The 20,816-nt window shown below is 39.5% G+C and overlaps 1 protein-coding gene across 1 annotated transcript; it reads left to right on the forward strand.

The window, feature by feature from the left end:
• Nucleotides 1–1,162: 1,162 nt before the first annotated feature.
• Nucleotides 1,163–20,629, forward strand: LOC135472517 (flap endonuclease GEN homolog 1-like). Its single transcript, XM_064752046.1, has 15 exons — nt 1,163–1,183; nt 3,571–3,733; nt 4,407–4,578; nt 5,047–5,136; nt 7,577–7,663; nt 8,904–9,094; nt 10,486–10,583; nt 10,985–11,202; nt 14,523–14,606; nt 14,836–14,984; nt 15,548–15,609; nt 19,328–19,493; nt 19,942–20,056; nt 20,163–20,246; nt 20,477–20,629. The coding sequence occupies exons 2-15, from the start codon at nt 3,582–3,584 to the stop codon at nt 20,627–20,629; spliced, it is 1,821 nt and encodes a 606-aa protein (XP_064608116.1). The 5' UTR covers nt 1,163–1,183; nt 3,571–3,581.
• The last annotated feature ends 187 nt before the right edge of the window (nt 20,630–20,816 follow it).

Genomic DNA, 20,816 nt, shown 5'->3' on the forward strand with positions numbered 1-20,816 from the left:
GGTCTATATTTCGCTGGTATAACATGGGATAGTTAAATTACCTCCCCGGCAGTTTAAAAATTCGGCCACATAATGACCACAGCTATAGGTTAATACCCGAGGCATATATACAGAAATCGGACAAGGCAGGTCATCACGACCAACCGCCTACAGGTCTATAAATACAGTACATATAGGCTAGTATTTAATAGTATGTATTTAATAGGGCATAATAATTAGGTCACACAATTAATGTCCACGAAAATAGATTGTTATTAATTGCCTCATTGGGATCGTGACTAGTGCCATCGCGCTTAACTGCAAAATCTCATAACGAATCATACTGGACACTGGTGGAGTATTAATTCCGGATTCCAGAATCAAAGATTCGGTATGCGTCACTGAGTGGCTCTCAGCGTGATAGCGAGTGGTTTAAATAATTTTATTACACGACGTCTGACGGTTTAATGAGCTATATATTGATCGTATAATATATGTAGCAAAATATCTAGTTTTAGAGACCGGTCCCGATGAATTCGCTGGTAAAGCGCCCGCTGAGGGAGCGACAGATCCAAGGTCAATCCTGGGTCGGGTGACATAAAGGAGGAAGTTGTAGCTTCCTCGCTTGGCGTTCAGAATTAAGGGGATCTGAGTGAAGCAGCGCTAGATAAAGGAGTGGTGGAAGGAGGCACATTAGGCCTACATGCACTCTAAGGACTCCTTTGTGACTGAAACCCTAAGCACTCATTCATTCAGGAAAAAAAAAGGTCTAGCGACGGGAAGGATCAGACATTCAAATATTCATTCGAAATTTACATGGGAAGCCAAGTTATAAAATTTTGGGATTTCTTATGTACTGGTAGCGGCCTATACATGTACACACATGTATGCATATATATGCCTATATATAATGTACAATGTACGTATCCGGTACGTGCGATTTTTAATTTATAAATATTAAATTAAATTGCTTAGCCTAAATACTGGAAAAGATTTAATTAAATCTCTAAATGTTACAGAGTGGCAGACAAGGGGAAAATAAAGATCGGAGACAGCGCCCTTGGCGGCCTAAACTCGCATGTACGATTCAAATCATACACAATGGTGAAGTCCCTTGAGCGAAAAATGTGGTTTGTTTACAGTGGTCTCTAGTAGGTGTTACCGCACCGTAAGTAGAGGACAGGGAAGTGTACACAAAGGTCTTGTAAGTTTTATGTTTGTTCGCAGTAGTGTGGGAATGTTGTTATGAGATGTTATCGATCACAGCGTGTTGTTTGTATGTGTGCTGCTCTAGATGTTTTGCATACAAATGTATTTTAATGGATACGCCGTCGCGTGTAATTCACGAAAGAGAAAGTGAAAGGACGAAATTTGGACCCTGATTAAACCTGTCGTTGATTTTTTAAATTTTTTATTATTGGGGTCGGGTTCATGGGTGGAGGAAACGCTTGTCTTCGACTACCAAACACCACAGGGCATTGAATCAAATCAGTAGATCGCCCGTACTTATGCCAATAGATGGCTTACGTGGACCGTTTGACGTGCTGGACTATAGGTCTAATGCCTTGGCCCGAAAGACTCCAACTCGCAGTGTTGAGCTGGTGCAATTGGAGCAGTAAGAATATGGCGGCCACGGCTGAGGAGCGCGTGTCGTGGAAGCCTTCATGGCTACAATAAATCTATTCTAAAGAGTAGGGGCATGTGGTGGTGTTGGTGCGGTTGGTGCGGAAAGCAGGTCTTTAGGTTGGTATCTTTTATTTGTAAGAGACTTGTTCGATAACAAAGAGACCTTGTTGAGTACGAAATTAATACTGTTAGCGTCGAGATTGCAACGATGTTAGGCCAGAAAAGGAGTTGGAGCTTTTCGGGGCTAGCCTAATGCCATGCGGCATAATCGAAACCGCACACATCTGGGTACTTCTCTCGCATGAGGCCACGGCGGCAAGCCAGTGTTTTATATTTGCAACTTTTGTAGAGACAAACAAAAAATATAACCAAAGTTATCTCAGAAGAGAGGTCCATACAGACCTAAACAGGCAAGGTCATTTTTTATTACCTGCTTGGTAACTCTATAAATCACCGTTTAATCTGGAATTCTTAGGAAACCATAAGATACACCATTTTAAAGAAAGCGGGAATATGTTGTCACGTCTTCTGTTACTTACACTTTTCAGCATTACAAGAGTGACACTATTTTGTCATGCGAAACAATGTCCCCCTTATTATTACAACTGAAGACCACGCACTTTACATGGCCTCCTGGTTGAGACCTTTGGAATAACGCCAGACATACTACATGCCCAATTTTTCGTTGAAAATGACTTTGTAATACGTCAGAATTGTCTCGCAATCAGAAGGAAAACAGCTGATTTAACACAACTTCAGATGAAGTAGGAACGAAGCGACGTCACAGGGATGCATTTTCGGGTGGTAGAAATATCTCGCTCATGATTGGTTAAAACTGAAAGCATGTCAACCAATTCTATTTTCCCTACGTGAGCATTTTTACTTACTTTGAACTGCGATATCTCGGTTATCTTACATCACAAAAATAAAAAAAATGACCTTCTTGAACTTGAAGCATACGTGAAAAAGAACTTTAAAACAAAGGTTATGTTTCTGTGCCAGATGAAGAAAATTATGTTTGGAATTTTTGTTTAAAAACTTTCCGTTTGGCAGTATTTTTATATGTTAATTACCCTTCTGTATTATGGATATTTTTGTCAACAGTCAGATTCTTTTCAGAAATTACCTGCCCCCATTCGTTCTGTTCCCCACATTCCTGCCCCCATTTGGTCTGGCCCCCCACAGAATTCTTTTTAAACATGGATCATTGTTGACGTCACCACTGCAAACTACTTAATTTCCAGACTGACCACTGGGGCCTTAAGAAAACTGTACTTTGAAGCCATTTTTACCCCACAAAGCAAAACTTTGTGGGGTAAAAATTTGTTTGTACTGTTATATGTTATTACACATGATAATCTGCACATTAAGAAATAAAACCAAACAATTCCATGTATCCTTTATATAGGATGCTTTTTGGATACATGTATACATTTGGTCTAGTGTTGTCCTTTCTTTTAAACATTGTTTTCACGTGGTGTTGATAACTCAAGATTGCTGTCAGACATAAGGTTTGGCAAAATTCTGTGCAGCCAAGGATGGCCTCAAAGGAACGTCAGAGCGTAATATATAGATATAGTATCTGTTAGATAGGCCTCAGGTAAGGCCTTGGGTATAGGGTATGGTGGGCTCTAAGCATTCATGTATGGTCTATAGATTTGATATAAGGCCCTGTGCTGACAAACACCCTGGCGTGAAGCCTCAGCTCAACATACATGTACATGTAGACTTGACGATTACAAGATGTTACAAAAAAAGCAGTTGAGCATCAAAATGTGACATTGGAGTAATTTGTTCTGCAGTGTAAAATATCACGTTCATAAAATAACAAGTCTCACATTCTGTTTCATTATCCCTGAACCCAGGTAGGTGAAAGGGTCCCGCGGTCCTGTTAAAATAATATAGATCTAATGTTGTTATCAGTCTCGTGGCAAACCCAAATTGTAAAACTAGTTGCTACTACAGGGTACATAATCATGGGTGTGAAGGGATTGTGGGAGCTGCTATCTGATGCGAAGACGGATGTCAACCTGGCAGAGCTACGAGGACTGACACTTGCTGTGGACCTGAGTGGGTGGATATGTCAGCTAAAGTCTGTCCCTGGACTGCCAAATGTACAACCCCTCCGGTAAGTCATTCTTGTCTCTTATCAGGTTCCTCTGCCTACATTACTCTTGAGGCCTTGTGGCAATGCTTGTGCAGGCCAAACATGGAGATTATTCATTTAGCTTATACATATACATTGAACTCACTACTAGGATTGGAAGTCTATGATTTATTTGTTTATTTGATTAGTTGTTTTATGCTGTACTCAAGAATATTTCACTTATACGACAACGGACAGCATTATAGCAGGATGCTGACAGACCTTCTCACTTATGGCCGAAGAGGAAGCCAGCATGAGCTGGACTTGAACTCACAGTGTCTGCATTGGTGAGAGGCTTCTGGGTCATTAGGCTGCGCTAGCGGGCTAACCAACTGGAAATCTTTCAGTGACAAAGTCTGTGAGTTGCTGGCCAAAGGCAGGTGGTTTACTAGCAGTTCTCTACTCATGAAAGTGACCTCTGACAAGTACATGTAACTGAGATATTGTTGATGAATAAAATGAGTACAATATTATTTATTTATTTATTTGACTGATGCATTACACAGTACTCATGAATATTTCACTTATATGACAGTGGCCAGCATTATGGTGGGAGGAAACCAGGGAGTACAATATTATACACCACTCACCAAATCAAGAACTCTAGACTACAGCCAAGCAAAACCAGCTCACATGTTTCTTACGTGTTGGACAGGTCGTTATTTTATCGCACAACTCATCTGATGAACCTGGGAGTGAAACTGGTGTTTGTCATGGATGGAGTGCCTCCAGAACTGAAGAGAGATGCCATGGAACAACGACAAGCAAGTCGAGGATCATTATCCAAGGAAAGACAGTCCTTCAGCATCAGCCAATCAGTAATGAAGGTATTCAATTAACATAGCTTTATGTCATGATTGATGTCTTATTCGATGTGCTAAATGTGCTATTTCACTAAAATGTTGTAAGTCATAAGACTTGTCCTAAGTTAAAACTCGCAACATATGACCATTTCTACCATCTGACAAGCTATGTGTGTCTTAATTTTTGGACTTACGACTTAAGATTTTCATGGAACAATTAACTGACAGATGGCTTTAAACAGCTAGTTTGTACATTTATGATTTAAAAATTAATAATTCATTATTATGAGTCAGTAATGGATCCATAGATGCCCAGATATAACCCAAACTCTGTTATCATCCTGTCATGGTTCACCCCTGCTACTGATGAAATTCTAATTTGGTAATTTACTGGATCTGTTGCATCAGAAGCCTAGTTAGATGGGTTTCTGATTATATGGATGGATTGTTGGCAAATGAAATGTCATTGTGGCCACGTCACCATTTTCACAGGCCCGTCAGTTACTGGAGAGTCTGGGGTTGCCCTGTTTAGATGCCCCAGGGGAGGCTGAAGCTCTGTGTGCCCATCTTTCACAGCTGCAGGTAAGTTCAGGAACACTGTATGTCAGTGTGTGGTTATTGAAGTTCAAACCTGACTTCCTTATATGTGTAACGGTTATGGTGAGGCACAAAAGTTTGCTCCTAACTTGTGCCTTGTCCATGTATTCTATTTTTTGTCATCATGACATCATTGTACCACATGGGAGTAAAGTGCTGGGAAAATCAGCCAATCATACATATTGCATACATTTTTCATGAATGTGTTTGGTTAGAAGCTGACCTTTTGTGGTACATGCCTCTGTGTTTGTGTGTGATCAGCAACTGATATTGGAATATATTCACTGTCTGTTGTGAAAAGTTATCATTTGGAATGTTTGCAATTCTGCTTCTAACAATTTGTTTGTAAGCTAACAGGTCCAATTCTAAAGGTCACACACTTTAATATGAATTCATGCATTGAGAGTGGTAATGAGTTTTAAAGTTTTGTGTAGGAAAATATACAACATGCCTGGGAGGCTGCAGATCTCCTACCTACATTCTTAAATCTGCTTTATCCTGTGTGGTGTACTTGCAGGTTTCAAGCTTGTAGGGAGCTGTAAGAGTTAAAGAGCAGCTGTAAGGCTTGCAAAAGTAACCTTAAGGCATGCAAGAGTAGTTGAAAGGCTGACAAGAGAAACTGTAAGGCGTGCAAGATTAGTTATAAGGTTGACAAGAGAAACTGTAGGGCATGCAAGAATAGTTATAAGGTTGACAAGAGAAACTGTAAGGCATGCAGGAGTAGTTATAAGGCTGATAAGAGTAACTGTAAGGTGAGCAAGAGTAATTATAAGGCTTGCAAGAGCAGTTATAATTTAGGCATGCAAGAGTAGTTATTAGGCTGACAAAAGAAAATGTAAGGCATGCAAGAATAGTTATAAGGCTGACAAGAGTAACTGTAAGGCATGCAAGAGTAGTTATAAGGCTGACAAGAGCAACCAAGGTATGCAAGAGTAATTATAAGGCTTGCAAGAGTAACTAAGGTATGCAAGAGTAATTATAAGGCTTGCAAGAGCAGTTACAATTTAGGCATGGAAGAGTAGTTATAAGGCTGACAAGAGAAACTGTGACATATGCAAGAGTAGTTATAAGCCTGGCAAGAGTAACAAGACATGCAAGAGTAGTTACGCCTGTAAGGCTTGCGAGAGCAGATGTAAGGCTGACAAGAGCAACTGTAAGGCATGCAAGAGTAGTTATAAGGCTGACAAGAGAAACTGTAGGGCATGCAAGAGTAGTTATAAGGCTGATAAGAGTAACTGTAAGGTGAGCAACAGTAATTGTAAGGCTTGCAAGGGCCGTTATAAATTAGGCATGCAAGAGTAGTTATAAGGCTGATAAGAGTACCTAAGGTATGCAAGAGTAATTATAAGACTTGTAAGAGCAATTAAGGTATGCAAGAGTAATTATAAAGCTTGCAAGAGCAGTTATAATTTAGGGATGGAAGAGTAGTTATAAGGCTGACAAGAGAAACTGTGACATATGCAAGAGTAGTTATAGGCCTGGCAAGAGTAACAAGACACGCAAGAGTAGTTATACATGTAAGGCTTGCAAGAGCAGATGTAAGGCTGACAAGAGTAACTGTAAGGCATACAAGAGTAGTTATAAGGCTGACAAGAGTAACTGTAAGATATGCCAGAGTAGTTGTAAGGCTTGCAAGATTTTAAGGTATGCAAGAGTAGTTATACATGTAAGGCTTGCAAGAGCTGTTGTAATTTAGGCATGTAAGAGTAGTTATAAAGCTCGCAAGAATTTTTTTTCATAGATAAAACTGATTCTATCTTAGAACGTAGTAGTTGGCCCAACATTCAATTTATTGGTTAGGTTTTTGTTTTGGGAAAGCCTCATAAGATTGAATAAGAAGCAGACATAGATCAAATCGTTGATGAGCAAAATCATCCAAGACTGTTGGTCAAATTGTCTATGATATTTAATCATATACATACAGTGGAATCCTCATAGATACAATGGGGTATTTGTTGGTATTCACCATAGACAAGTGTCAGTGTACCGGTATTCAATAAGAGTAACATGGGTTGTAAATAAAGATGAAAGTGGACCAAGGAACATGGTCAAAGAAACATGGTTTTGATAGTTTTTAGAGCTTTCAGTGCTGACAACCTTTACTGCAATTCTGAAGATTTCATAGTACAATATTTATCTCTAAATACAGATATTTGAAGTTTACAAATGTGGTACATCTGTATGTACTTGTACCAAGCATTTTTGTCTCTAAAATCCCCACTGTCTAAATGTCAAACTGTTGGATTTGTGTGAACAACATTGACCACAAATTCATTTAAAGCATGTGTTACCAGTCAACTCCTAGTGTTGGATAAAATAACTGAAATCAGTCTCACAAATGTGAAACTCATACCAAGAGAGATAACACTTTATATACAGTACCTTGTCTTTCACGTTGTAACCTACGAAACTGTATTATTTGTAGCTTGTGGATGGATGCCTCACTCAAGATGGAGATGCTCTGCTTTACGGGGCCAAGAAAGTGTACAAAAACTTCAGTCTGGATAAACAGGTGAGTGTAACACTGTAACAGGTGATGAGTGTAACACTTTAACAGGATATGAGGGCAGCTGTGTAATATTGCAACAGGTGACAAGTGTAACAATGTAACAGGATATGAGGGCAACAGTGTAACACTGCAACAGGTGACAAGTGTAACACTGTAACAGGATATGAGGGCAGCTGTGTAACAATGCAACAGGTGACAAGTGTAACACTGTAACAGGATATGAGGGCAACTGCATAACACTGCAACAGGTGATGAATGTAACAGTGTAACAGGATATAAGGACAACTGCATAACACTGCAACAGGTGATGAATGTAACAGTGTAACAGGATATGAGGGCAACTGCATAACACTGCAACAGATGATGAGACTAAACAAGTAATGGATATAACATTAAATAAATGATGCTGTCGCCACTGAAGAATCATGCCTGAGACACCAGACATACATGTAACACCCCATGCGGTCACATTATACTTACGCCAGGCCAGCCAGTCAGTCATGTTTTCTTTCTCTAACTTCTCTGTGCTGAGCGTCTAGCATGCAGGAACAAGTACCATTCTTTAATGTCTTTAGTATGACCCGACCCGGGTTTGATCCCGAGGTCTCCCGACTTCGAGGCGGACACTCTAACCATTAGGCCACAAAAGCGGTCCTCTGCCTCAAGAAGACACAGTATATACATGTACACACACTAATATCTCATATGACTAAAAAATTATTAAATACGATTATTAAATTATTAAAAACCTCAAGCATACATGAACATACATTCCTAACTATTTCAACCTTTTAGTCCGAGAAGCATGGAAAGCTCCCAGATGTGAAACTGGGCCCAGTTGTTCGAAAGTGTATTAGCTAAAACTGGTATTAAGTCAATTAAGATTTTCAGCAGCCAATACAGCTGACCAAAGTCTTAAATATAACAGCAGCAGGCTTAGTTCATATTTAATATACTGTTACGCAATTATTTTTGGGCTAAGTACAAAATTGAGGACAGTTAAATCTGGTATTAAGTCTTCCAACAGTTTTGAATAGCCTGGACCTGTACACCACATTGAAATACTATTATGTATACGTCATCCTTCACACATTTACTTTGATGTATATCCAATTATATTTTGCCTTTGCGAGCCATTTATCATCTGTATTACCTGTGGGGACCAGACATCAGACCCAGCCCCACCTACTCTTTACCATTCCTGGTTTCTCTATAAGGCCACCTCTCCCATTTTAATTTCCAGGCTCGTTGTGTGGAGTGCTACTGTGCAGAACATATAGAAGAGAGCCTAGGCCTGACACGCCGTGACCTAATAAGCCTGGCCTTACTGACCGGCTGTGATTACAATATGACAGGTGTGCGACAGGTAGGCAAGGAGAAAGCTACAAATCTCATCAAACACCTCAAGTCTAAGAAGTACGATGTCCTTGACAGGTAAGACCATATGTAAATTTGCGGGATAATGGCATTAAGGAATAATGTTACCTTTTCACCATATATTATATTGGGTTGGCTGTTTGTGAAATTCTTTGTTACCAAATTACATGAACTTGATGAAAATGTAGGTTATGGGCCAAAAATTCATTTACTTATTTATTTCATTGGTGTTTTGAACTGTACTCAAGAATATTTCACTTATACGAGGGCAGCCAGCAGAGCACAGGGGAAACCCACGACCATCCTCAGGTTGCTGGCAGACCTTCCCATGTACAGCCGGAGAGGAAGCGAACATGAGCTGGACTTGAACTCACATCGACCGCATTGGTGGGAGGCTCCTAGGTCATTCTGCTGTGCCGGTGTGCCACTAAGGCCCCAAAGGGCCAAAAAAGGTGATTATTGTTTTATCTAAATCCAGATTTAAGCACAGATGTAGGAACGCTTTGAAGAGCAGGGAGATAATTTCCAGATTGTTTTGCATGTCTTGGGGATTCTGTTCACTATTAGGCTTAATAATCTAAATGCTACATCAACCAATTCCACTTCTAGCTCTATTGCTTCTGACTAGTAAAAGAACTAACAAGTCTTTTTCCGCAGTCACAGATAAAATCTGCTGTTTCGACATCTGAATTTCCGTATACCTGATTGTTCATTTTAGGAGTGCACTGAATAAATGTTGTGTCAAAAAACTCGAAATATTTTGATGTGAAGTGAGAAACAAACAGCCTGATGATTCGTCATTAGAGTTTCTTTGACAGTAAGATAACTAAGATATACCCCGATCTTTGCTATAGGCTTCTTCATGTAGAACTTTATCTTTATAAATGACTGTCCTGTTTACTGACTTTATGTACTATTGTCTAGAAGAATGCAATTTTCGCATAGCTAGTCGCCATGGCACCTTACACCTTTCTTTGTTCTCTAATACATTAGGTGACGTATCTGTGTTGCCATGCATTACTTTCTCTCTCTATTGCGCAGCAAACTCTTGATGAATGACTGATGCGTGGTGGGAAAATTTTTCAAATGCCTTTGAGTTGAAGTAGATTTAGAAAAATTAAGAAAACAGTTTTGTAAAAGGACAACAATGTCTTTGATAGTCACTGTTTTAGGGTTGCTTGGAAATATAAAAATAGTCATTGGGTTCTTAACTGCTTGTCAACAATTCGCAAAGTCATAGTGGCCAGTTCTTGTAGCAGCCGTTTACATTAGATTTCCCATGATTCAGTTCACAATTTCCACCCAAGAGGCTGGCATGTTTCTCCACCAGGTGACGCGAACTTTTACAGATAATGTAATATGTGTACTGTGCCGTGGAGACCAGCTATAGGGAAGTTGCATACTTCTAGGTAATAGACTTCTGATACTATATAACATTGGCTATTCAGGATATGTAAATGGAGAGATTGTCCGGATTTAGATGTGTTAGAAAAAGAACGACAGCAAAAATGTACAGAGCACCACTGTAGCCAGTGTCAGCATCTAGGTGAGAGTAATTTATTGACATTGTAACATAGAATTGGTCTAACTGCCATATTTATGTAGATTTGAATTGTCTGAATTAACTAAATGAATTTAGTTTTAAACTTTAAATGAAGGTGATAACACTTCTTTGTGTCTGGAAAATTTGTGTGTTTCCATTTTATAGGTGGCTAAATTTTGAGGGCATACAGTGCCCATGTTTGAAAACATTTTGAGCATGTATGATTGATGTTTTTAAAGGTGTTCAATAAATGTAATGCATATTTTTAGAACATTGGAGGTTAACAGAGGTCCTATGTCAAGTCAGAAGGATGCAAAAATTCTTGTTACCAGGGGCTTTTTTGTGATTGAAAATATGACAAATTATGGCACTGCTAGGAATTTCCATCTTTTTGGTATTTTTAGGAACCATTGCCATACATAAGGTTGAGGGGTGTGGCCTATGTATGACTGATGAAGGCTGCACCTGTGCCCCTAAGGTGAAAGGCAATGGTCACCATGGTAACAAACACAACCTCTGTCCCTGTGATTGGCATGTGACCAACAGGCGTGTCAGAGATAACCTGCTGGAGTTGAATGTTAGAGAAAAGGCCTTACAACAGGAAGATTTTCCATTCATGAACGTAAGATAAATGTAATCCTGTAGTACCAATGAGAAGTTTTATATGAGAGAACATGATCATGATGAGAGATAATGGCAATGATATCAGCAGATTGATTATAGCAGTGATATCAGCAGAGTGATGATGGCAATCATCAGGAGAGTCTGAGAGTGATGATGGCACTTTTAAGTCACAATATTAAGTCACAATGAATTTTCTTTTCAATGAATTAGTTAAGCTACTTGTCTATTATATCAATCCATGTATCAGTGATTTTAACAACAAGCATTTCCATAACAAATGAAGAAAATTCTACTCAACCTAAAATTCAGTATGTTTTTCATTTATTTGGATTCAACTTGTTTTGAAAATTTTTCGAGGATTTCTTCCTTGAATAAATAGCCTTCAAGGAATAAATAGATAGATAGATCTCGAGATTTGACGTGTTGTCGCTCGCTCCATCTTAACTTGATATCTCTAGTTTTCTGGTGGTTTCTTGTGCGTTTCTGTTACTCACAGATTCCTCTAGTCATGATCTATCCTTTGATACAGTTTGTAGTTGGGAATTTTGTATTTTTGACCAGTTTTTCGACGTTTTGGTGTTTGGCCGGCGTGGCATAACAAGCACAAGATTAGCAGGCCAGGATGTTAGTAAGAGTAAAAAGTCCTCTGGAGATTCCAAATGAGCGGATAAGTTTGGCGCTGAATACCTATGGCATGGTACACAGTGTAGAACGGAAGTACTACCCCTTCGACAGAACATTAGAAACTGAGACTAGAAGGGTGTGGATGAGTGGCATTAAATCCACCATCCCTGAGGCGGGCCTGTCACCTGTGTGACAGTACCGATCATTTAAAAAAGGACTGTCCTCTGAAAAATACATGTCTGAAATGCAAAAAAGACGGTCACATGCAAAGGGATTGCCCTCAGCAGTATGTAGAGTCAGACATTGATCTTGATGACACGAATATGACAAGATAACAATGATGAAACTAACAAGAATAATGAATCAGATGATGAAGATAATAATGAAAAGGAGGACAGTAATGATGATGACTGTGATAATGATAATGAAGAAAATAATGAAAAAGGAAAATCAGATAATGATAATAATGAAGACAGTGATTGCGAAGCTAAGGATTTGAACACTGAAATACAGATGGTGTCAGCTGACCACATTAATCAAACAGACAAAATAAACACAGAGGACACTGCAGCCCCTGTATTGGATGACCCGGAAAATGACCCTGGTCTCTTCCGGTTCACAGAGCCATTAGTGGCTTTTACCTTAAGGGCTCCAGAGGTAAAACAGCAAGGAGACTCCACGCAAGACCTTTGGAGTGACTCTTTCCCTTTGCAGTCAGGGGCGACGAAAGAGGGAACGTGCGAGTCATTGTGGAGCACGGTTCCAGATGCTGCACTGGCCGCCGCTCGTATTGATGAGAGTGTTGTGATAGCTGGAGACTCTAGGGATGGTGACGGGCCTGTTTCCATGGAGGACAGTATGTCTGAAATGGGAGAGTCCATCTGTGATACCCCTGATGAAGCTATTCTGGTTTACACAGATGGTCTGGGTAAGGTGCTGGTGCCTATCACCACTTCCATTTGGGTGCATTACCTTACCATGTGTAAGGACTCCACGATAGATAAGGTCAAGAAGCAGCGGTAGGTCATCTTCCTGTCTAGACATTATTTTGTTGCCAAAAAAGCTGCCTTATACAAGAAGTCCAGGAAATCCAAAAACCTTCATTGGACACAATGGGGATCAAAGTTGTCACGCTCAATACACAGGGTTTGTTGACACACTGGAAGCAGTACTCAATAAGTAAAATGTTTAAAGATCTGCATGCTGACATTGCGTGTTTGCAGGAGGAGGAGGATTTTCAAAAGTGGCAGCCTGTTCTGGACACTTATGAGCGGGCCTCAGGGGCTAGGGTTGACAAAGTAAAGTCCCGTGGCCAATTTTTGGGGACTTGGAAAGGCAGAACTGATACGCCGCTCGGCATCAAATGGACCACCGATCAAACTTCAAGGTCAAGCAGGGTCCAGGGAAGTCTGTCTCGCAGGAATGGGAAGAGCAGATCCAAAAGGTTGGGCCAAAAGGCCCCTCAGTGTCATAGGTCGAGTGTTGGTGTTGAACTTGCTGGCAATGTCCAAACTGTGGTACGTAGGAACAGTGTTTGACTTGCCAGCGGATAAGGGACGCACCTTGACCAACATGTGCCGGGAGTTTTTGTGGGATGGGAAGGCCCTGCCTGTCTCCCACAAGGTGTGTGTGACTTCCAAGAAATGCGGTCATAAATTCTCACTTAGGCCCCTTTTCGGGCAGGGACGTATTTCGGTTGCCGAGTATGCCGTTACTTTTCCGGTCCCATCGAAAAAGGTATAAGGATACCTTTAAGGTTTTTTTCAAATTACGGTTTTGGCCCCTTTAAGACCCGTGCTGAGAGAGCTGGTCTTTCTCTGCTTGGCTGCCGTTTGGAGACACCGTTGTTAAGTGGTAGCGCACACCGACGTAATCGATAACGTCAAGGTCTTGCCTGTCTTCAAGAGCAACTGCACGCTCACCTGTTGAGTTCTTTCAAACATAGCCACAGGCTCTGTAAGTTGACAGACCTTGAGGGAACCTGGTACTCGGTTCTGGTGATCAGTTGGGCCAGCAAGGTGGTTTTAAAACTAGATATGTTTTTGCCATGTGTTTTCTTTTACCGTGTATTTCTCCGCTACTCAGCTCATATCTATCAGCCGGTTGTGATGTAATGATGAGCAGGTCTTGTCGACGGAGGTGGTTTTCTTTTTAACTCACCTTACGCAGGGAACAATTGCAATTGCCTCCCATAGTTCATGGATTGCCAAATGGATTTTGTGATTTGCACATCAAAGACCTTGGTCTTTTACCACCACAAGGATTTATAACTCCCTAACAGATGAAGTCAGTGCTCTGCGATCCTTACACATACTATAGTCATAGCTGTGACAGTCTAATGATTTTGGTCTTTAATTCTTGTTGATTTAATGGCAAGATCTCAGCACTACCTAATCAGGTGATAATATCTGTGTATGACAGTGTCAATCATTCTTCATGTTTTTGGGTATACAGATACAACATACTGTTATACAGATACAAAATTTGAATGTGACTTGAACGAAAATGTTAACCGAAGAGTAGTAAATAGCCTTCATCTAACTTTTAATTTAAGGTTGATATTATTAGCATATGCTGCTACATGTGTGGTAATTGTATGAAAAACAAGTTCACAACAGCTTCCATAAATAAAAAACAACAACAAAAAACAATGTTAGTTTACTCCACGTATTGAAGTGAATGTATTTCTTTCAGGTTGTGAATGAATTCTTACAAACTCCTCAAGCTTCAACTGTTCAGCTGTTAAAATGGAGAAAGCCTAACCTGCAGGTTTTTGTGGTGAGTGATTTTGTACACAGTTAGTATACCTATGGTTTTATTTATTTCTAGGAAGGGAAAGAATATTAAGTATTAAGATGTAAAACATCCAACAAATACTAACATGTACACGTATTCTGATATAACTGTGGATTCGAAACATTTCTCATAGTAAAGTTTGACAGATTCAAAATGTGGGATGAAAACAAATAAATTCCATCATAAAGGATAACCAGTTTGTTTTTTTCAGAAAAACTGTTCGGGAATCCTTGGATGGAAGGAGGCAGAGGTTGTGGATAAACTGCTGTCCACCCTGGTGTGGAGTGACCTAAAAGCCAAAGAAGTGGATGGATACTTCAGTGATTCACAGGAAACAGATGATTTTTTACAACCACTTCAGTAGGTTTTTAGTCTTGATGCATTCTGATGCTTGGTGACATCAACCTGTCTGAATTGCAAAAAAAAAAAACCCTAAATAATCTCTACAGCATTAAAATTAATAGGGTAAGGGTGACTCCGATCCAGACTGAATTTACCATCCTCTTGAAATAAATCAACCTCATATCCTTAAAAACATTTCAAAATTTGACCTGTCCTGAAATACATTCTGGAAATTAACCATTTATCCTTAATTAAAAACATTCAAGCACTTGACCTGTTGTCCTTTAAAATATTCCAGAATTTGACCTCCTGCATGGTACATACCTTGTTAATATAAGTTTTCCATCTTTTCCTCTGTATACTTACATGCACCTTATTCTAAAATTTTCCTCATCTAAAGTTAGTTTTTCTACTTAATTTAATTTTTTTGTCTTGCCTTTTTTTACTTCCTCTTTAGGTTTTAAGGATTGCAATTTTTTTAACAAACTTCCAAACTCCTCACAGCAGGGATGCTGTCCAAATATGTACATGTATTAATGGCTATTGCTGCATGGTAAGGTTTTATTCTTATCTTTTTGTAGAATTTTGAAGTCTTGTCGTAAGAACTTTACTCCTTGTTATGAGGTGACCTGGAAAAGGCTCAGTAAGTTTGTTAGTTTTTTACTGCATGTTTATGTAAAGGTTTGGAATTGTACACACAATATTGTAGTTTTCTTGTAATTTTCGTTTTTTCTTTCATCTGTAGAGTTTTGTGCATGCATTGGGGTTATACATGGTTCTTTGGTGGACTAAATCATCTCTTCCTGCAGAACACACAGAAAGTGAGTAAGGTGTTCATTTTCTATTTACTTTCACTTCATACCCAATTAAGTTAATGTCATGAAAGAAGCAGTGTAGAATCTGGGGTAAGTTTGCAACCATTGCACCATGAGTTACAGTCAAGTACATGTAAAAGCCCAATGATATGGATGGACTGGCCCTTCCATCCAGTAAAAGAAAATGAAAGTCTCAGATCAGTTATGTCTTCTTCTGATAATCCTTCCTTGTTTAGCAAATGCTATCACTTTCTCACAATTCCAACAGGCAAGCTTCCCTAGAGTTTCTCATAATTCCAACAGGCAGCTGCCCTGGAGTTTCTCACAATTCCAACAGGCAAGCTGCCCTGGAGTTTCTCACAATTCCAACAGGCAAGCTGCCCTGGAGTTTCTCACAATTCCAACAGGCAGCTGCCCTGGAGTTTCTCACAATTCCAACAGGCAGCTGCCCTGGAGTTTCTCACAATTCCAACAGGCAGCTGCCCTAGAGTTTCTCATAATTCCAACAGGCAGCTGCCCTGGAGTTTCTCACAATTCCAACAGGCAAGCTGCCCTGGAGTTTCTCATAATTCCAACAGGCAAGCTGCCCTGGAGTTTCTCACAATTCCAACAGGCAAGCTTCCCTGGAGTTTCTCACAATTCCAACAGGCAGCTGCCCTGGAGTTTCTCATAATTCCAACAGGCAGCTGCCCTAGAGTTTCTCATAATTCCAACATGCAGCTGCCCTGGAGTTTCTCACAATTCCAACGGGCAAGCTTCCCTGAAGTTTCTCATAACTTCAACAGGCAAGCTGCCGTATTTCACCTCTACTTTGGTACGTAAAAATGCACTTTCAGAACTACATAAAGAGCTTAAATGATATTTTAATGCCAACACTTGCATTTTCCTGATAAGAAATCATCAAACTTCATAAAATTTCCTTAAGGGTCCCTATTTATAGGTGGTCCAATGGAACCACTCAGAATATGTCACATGTAAAAATAAGTTCAGGTATGTACGAAGACCCATGTCTTAGTTTAGAAATTGGTATCATTTCTTGAGTAAGTCATTTACTGTGTTTTCAATTTTTTGTGTAATAATTCAAGTTTTTCTCTTGTTTTGTGTATGATATGTGGGAAGAAAAGAATTCTCCAAACAATGGAAAGAAAATTTTTCTGTCCATCAGTGATAATTACCTTTTTTCACCACTAATTCTTCTGATTTCAGGACAGATATTAATAGTGCTGAAAGCAAAAGGATTACATTTCTCTCTCAGTTTTTTGTGGAAAAGTCAAGATATCTACATGTTGATCATTAGATGGACTAATCATGTGACAAAAGAGAAATTACTGTAATTCTTCAACCTCTTGGCATGTTTGTAAGATATCTGATTAAGCATATTCAGAAGGCATTCTTCTTTGTAGATATACTAAAATACTGTGTGTGAAACCCTCAAACTGGCCAATATGTGAACAGGTTGAAGAATTGGGGTATTTGTTTTTGTTACATATACATGTGCTTGTATATGTGTATTGGCTAAAAGGAACAGACCAGATGTCTCAAAAGTTAGAAAATTTAATGAAAATTATGTTTTTCTCTGTTTTTGGAGAATCAAAGATGATCGAACCATGTGACAAAAGAGAAAGTATTACAATTACATGTGTATTTGCTAAAAAGGAACAAACCAGATGTCCCGAAAATTAGGAAAATGACAGTGGTGCAGAGCTGGTTTCTGACATCCTCACAGCCTATGTAACATACATGTACACAACAAGCAGTGTTTCCACTAGTGTCAGAAGTCCATCGAAGAAAAGCTTGTGGAGAAAATCAAGTGTTTAAAAGATATGCATGTATGTATAGGCCTGCAGAGATTCCTTCCTTTATGGATATATCTTGTTTGTGAAATGTGGTTGCTTATTTTGTGCATGAACATAAACTCTGTCAAAAAAAGAAATGCAACCCCTGTCCTCGGATATCAAAAATTCGTTCGAATAAAGTTATTGCTTCCAAACTAAATTTTAGCCAAATGTAATGAAATTATACACGTTTTTAATGAAGATTACCATCCAAACAACTGCCTTTTCTCTCCTAAGTGTATTTTATTGCTTATGACGTCACAACGCATGGACTGACCCTGTTGACGTCGCACACAGAACCATTCACATGCAAATCATGTCAATGGCAGTTATAGTGTGGGGGTGTATAAAAGCTCATGTGCTTTCGTATTTTATTCATTCATTCGTCGACGAAAGGAGTCGGTAAAATGCCGCGACTGAGTGCTGCCCACCGAAATATCGCCATTGGTCGTCTTCAAGCCGGAGAAAGTTTTGGTACTATTGCACGACACCTAAATGTTCACAAAACAACGATATCCCGACTTTGGAGCCGTTGCAGCAACTTTAATTCGACCAACGATCGCCCGATAAGTGGAAGGCCAAGAATCACGACCCCACTTCAAGATCGGTACATCCAGGTCCTTCACCTGCGTAATCGGCATGTCCTACCAACCGTGACTGCCACACAAATACCAGGTTTGAGGAGAGTGTCGGCTCAAACGATTAGAAACTGTCTGAAAGAAGCGGGTTTACGTGCCTGTAGACCAGTTGTTGGACCTGTACTACGCCCCTTACATCGATGCCTACGACTCAGGTGGTGCAACAACGTAAGGATATGGACTTTACAAAACTGGAGGCGCATCTGGTTTTCTGATGAATCCCGTTTTCTTTTGACACGTCACGACGGAAGACAGCGTGTGTATAGGAGACGTCATGAACGCTTTGCGCCCATCTGCGTCCGGCAGGTGGACAGATTTGGCGGAGGCAGTGTTATGGTTTGGAGAGCCATCTCGTACAACCAGAAATCAGACTTGGTGATCGTTCCAGGGAACCTGACAGCCCAACGTTACATCAACCACATGTTACAGCCTCACCTTCTCCCGATTATTGACCGACAGACACAGCTTTTTCAACAGGACAACGCCAGGCCTCCTACTGCACGTGCAACAATGAACTTTCTGCAGGATTCCAACGTCAATGTCTTGCCGTGGCCCTCTAAATCACCAGACCTCAACCCTATTGAACACCTGTGGGATACTCTGGATCGACACGTGCGTCAACGTCACAGACGCTTCAACAGCTCGCCGTTGTGTTACAGGAGGAGTGGAGGGCCATTCCCCAGGAGAGAATCCGGCGTCTTATCCGTTCTTGTCCAAGGAGATGCCGTGCAGTGATTGCAGCTCGTGGTGGTCATACGAGATACTGAGGAAGACGCCCCCTGGTGAGCAACTGGTGTCTGTGAGAGGACTTTTGAAAAGAGAGTTTTAAACATGACCATCTTGATTATTATTCTGCCAAATTTCTGACTTCTGTCTTCAATAAGAAAAAAGTTGTGCCGTCCTAAAACTAAATATTAAAATCTCTAAAATACGGGGGTTGCTTTTCTTTTTTGACAGAGTTTATTTTGGGCCAGTTATAACTGTTGGTTTCTTTTTGCCGTAATGTAGAGTTTATATCATTATTTTGTCTTCTAAACCCATGCATATTTTTTTTTTTTTTTTGTTTTCTTCAGAAAGTGACATCTGGTCAGAGAAGCAGAGAAAAACGTACTCCTCCATTGTGGAACAGAAAATGTTTGCCACAGTATTTAAACAGATGGTACAAGAGTATGAAGAAGGCCTAGAAAAACAGAAAGCTGCCAAACTTCAGGAGAGAAAGACAAAAGCAGGTGAGTTAAGGTATTTGCATAGCTTAACTTTTATCAGGGAAACTATTTATCTTTGTCTATTTGCAGAGTTTATTTTGTTCCTTGAGATGCATTAAGGAGTGCTCAAAGAAGTAGCACAAATATAAAATATTTTATACTAGCTCCCAACACAATTAAAATGTAAATAAATTACAAACTCAAACAGTGATGTTCATGCATGTTTGATTTTCCACATGTATGCCTCCAATTACTTCTGATCAAGAAAGGATTGACTTATGATTTAGAATGATAAATTTTTACATGAAAGTTTGAATTTTTTTTTTCTGTTTATGTAATTGTTAAGAGATTTCTCTGAAAAATCACATTAGTAAGCCACAGATGCAAAAACAAGGAAAAACACATATTGAGAAATTAAATACATGCACGGAATAATGCAATATGAGTCATATTAAGGAACTGGATTATTGACACCGTTAAAGGGTAAAACGTGTGGGGCAGACTTACTGTTTGGGTGTAAAATGGCTGCTGTATTACAAACAACTCAACCTGACACAAAATGTTGTCTCTGCAGGAACAGAAGCAAGATTCTGTGTGGTAATTGTATGAAAAACAAGTTCACAACAGCTTCCATAAATAAAAAACAACAACAAAAAACAATGTTAGTTTACTCCACATATTGAAGTGAATGTATTTGTTTCAGGTTGTGAATGAATTCTTACAAACTCCTCAAGCTTCAACTGTTCAGCTGTTAAAATGGAGAAAGCCTAACCTGCAGGTTTTTGTGGTGAGTGATTTTGTACACAGTTAGTATACCTATGGTTTTATTTGTTTCTAGGAAGGGAAAGAATATTAAGTATTAAGATGTAAAACATCCAACAAATACTAACATGTACACGTATTCTGATATCACTGTGGATTCGAAACATTTCTCATAGTAAAGTTTGACAGATTCAAAATGTGGGATGAAAACAAATAAATTCCATCATAAAGGATAACCAGTTTTTTTTTTTTCAGAAAAACTGTTCGGGAATCCTTGGATGGAAAGAGGCAGAGGTTGTGGATAAACTGCTGTCCACCCTGGTGTGGAGTGACCTAAAAGCCAAAGAAGTGGATGGATACTTCAGTGATTCACAGGAAACAGATGATTTTTTACAACCACTTCAGTAGGTTTTTAGTCTTGATGCATTCTGATGCTAGATGACATCAACCTGTCTGAATGTTTACATTGCAAAAAAAAACCCTAAATAATCTCTACAGCATTAAAATTAATAGGGTAAGGGTGACTCCGATCCAGACTGAATTTACCATTGTCCTCTTGAAATAAATCAACCTCATATCCTTAAAAACATTTCAA

This window comes from Liolophura sinensis, chromosome 8 (assembly GCF_032854445.1).
Source record: "Liolophura sinensis isolate JHLJ2023 chromosome 8, CUHK_Ljap_v2, whole genome shotgun sequence".
Lineage (NCBI taxonomy): Eukaryota > Metazoa > Mollusca > Polyplacophora > Chitonida > Chitonidae > Liolophura > Liolophura sinensis.

What these genes read in the sequence shown, in the direction of transcription:
- LOC135472517 (XM_064752046.1), top strand. Translation starts at nt 3,582, where the DNA reads ATGGGTGTGAAGGGATTGTGGGAGCTGCTATCTGATGCGAAGACGGAT. An exon ending in TAGCCAGTGTCAGCATCTAG is followed by an intron (nt 10,584 to 10,984) that starts GTGAGAGTAATT and finishes TGGTATTTTTAG; the next exon opens with GAACCATTGCCATACATAAG. An exon ending in GATTTTTTACAACCACTTCA is followed by an intron (nt 14,985 to 15,547) that starts GTAGGTTTTTAG and finishes ATCTTTTTGTAG; the next exon opens with AATTTTGAAGTCTTGTCGTA.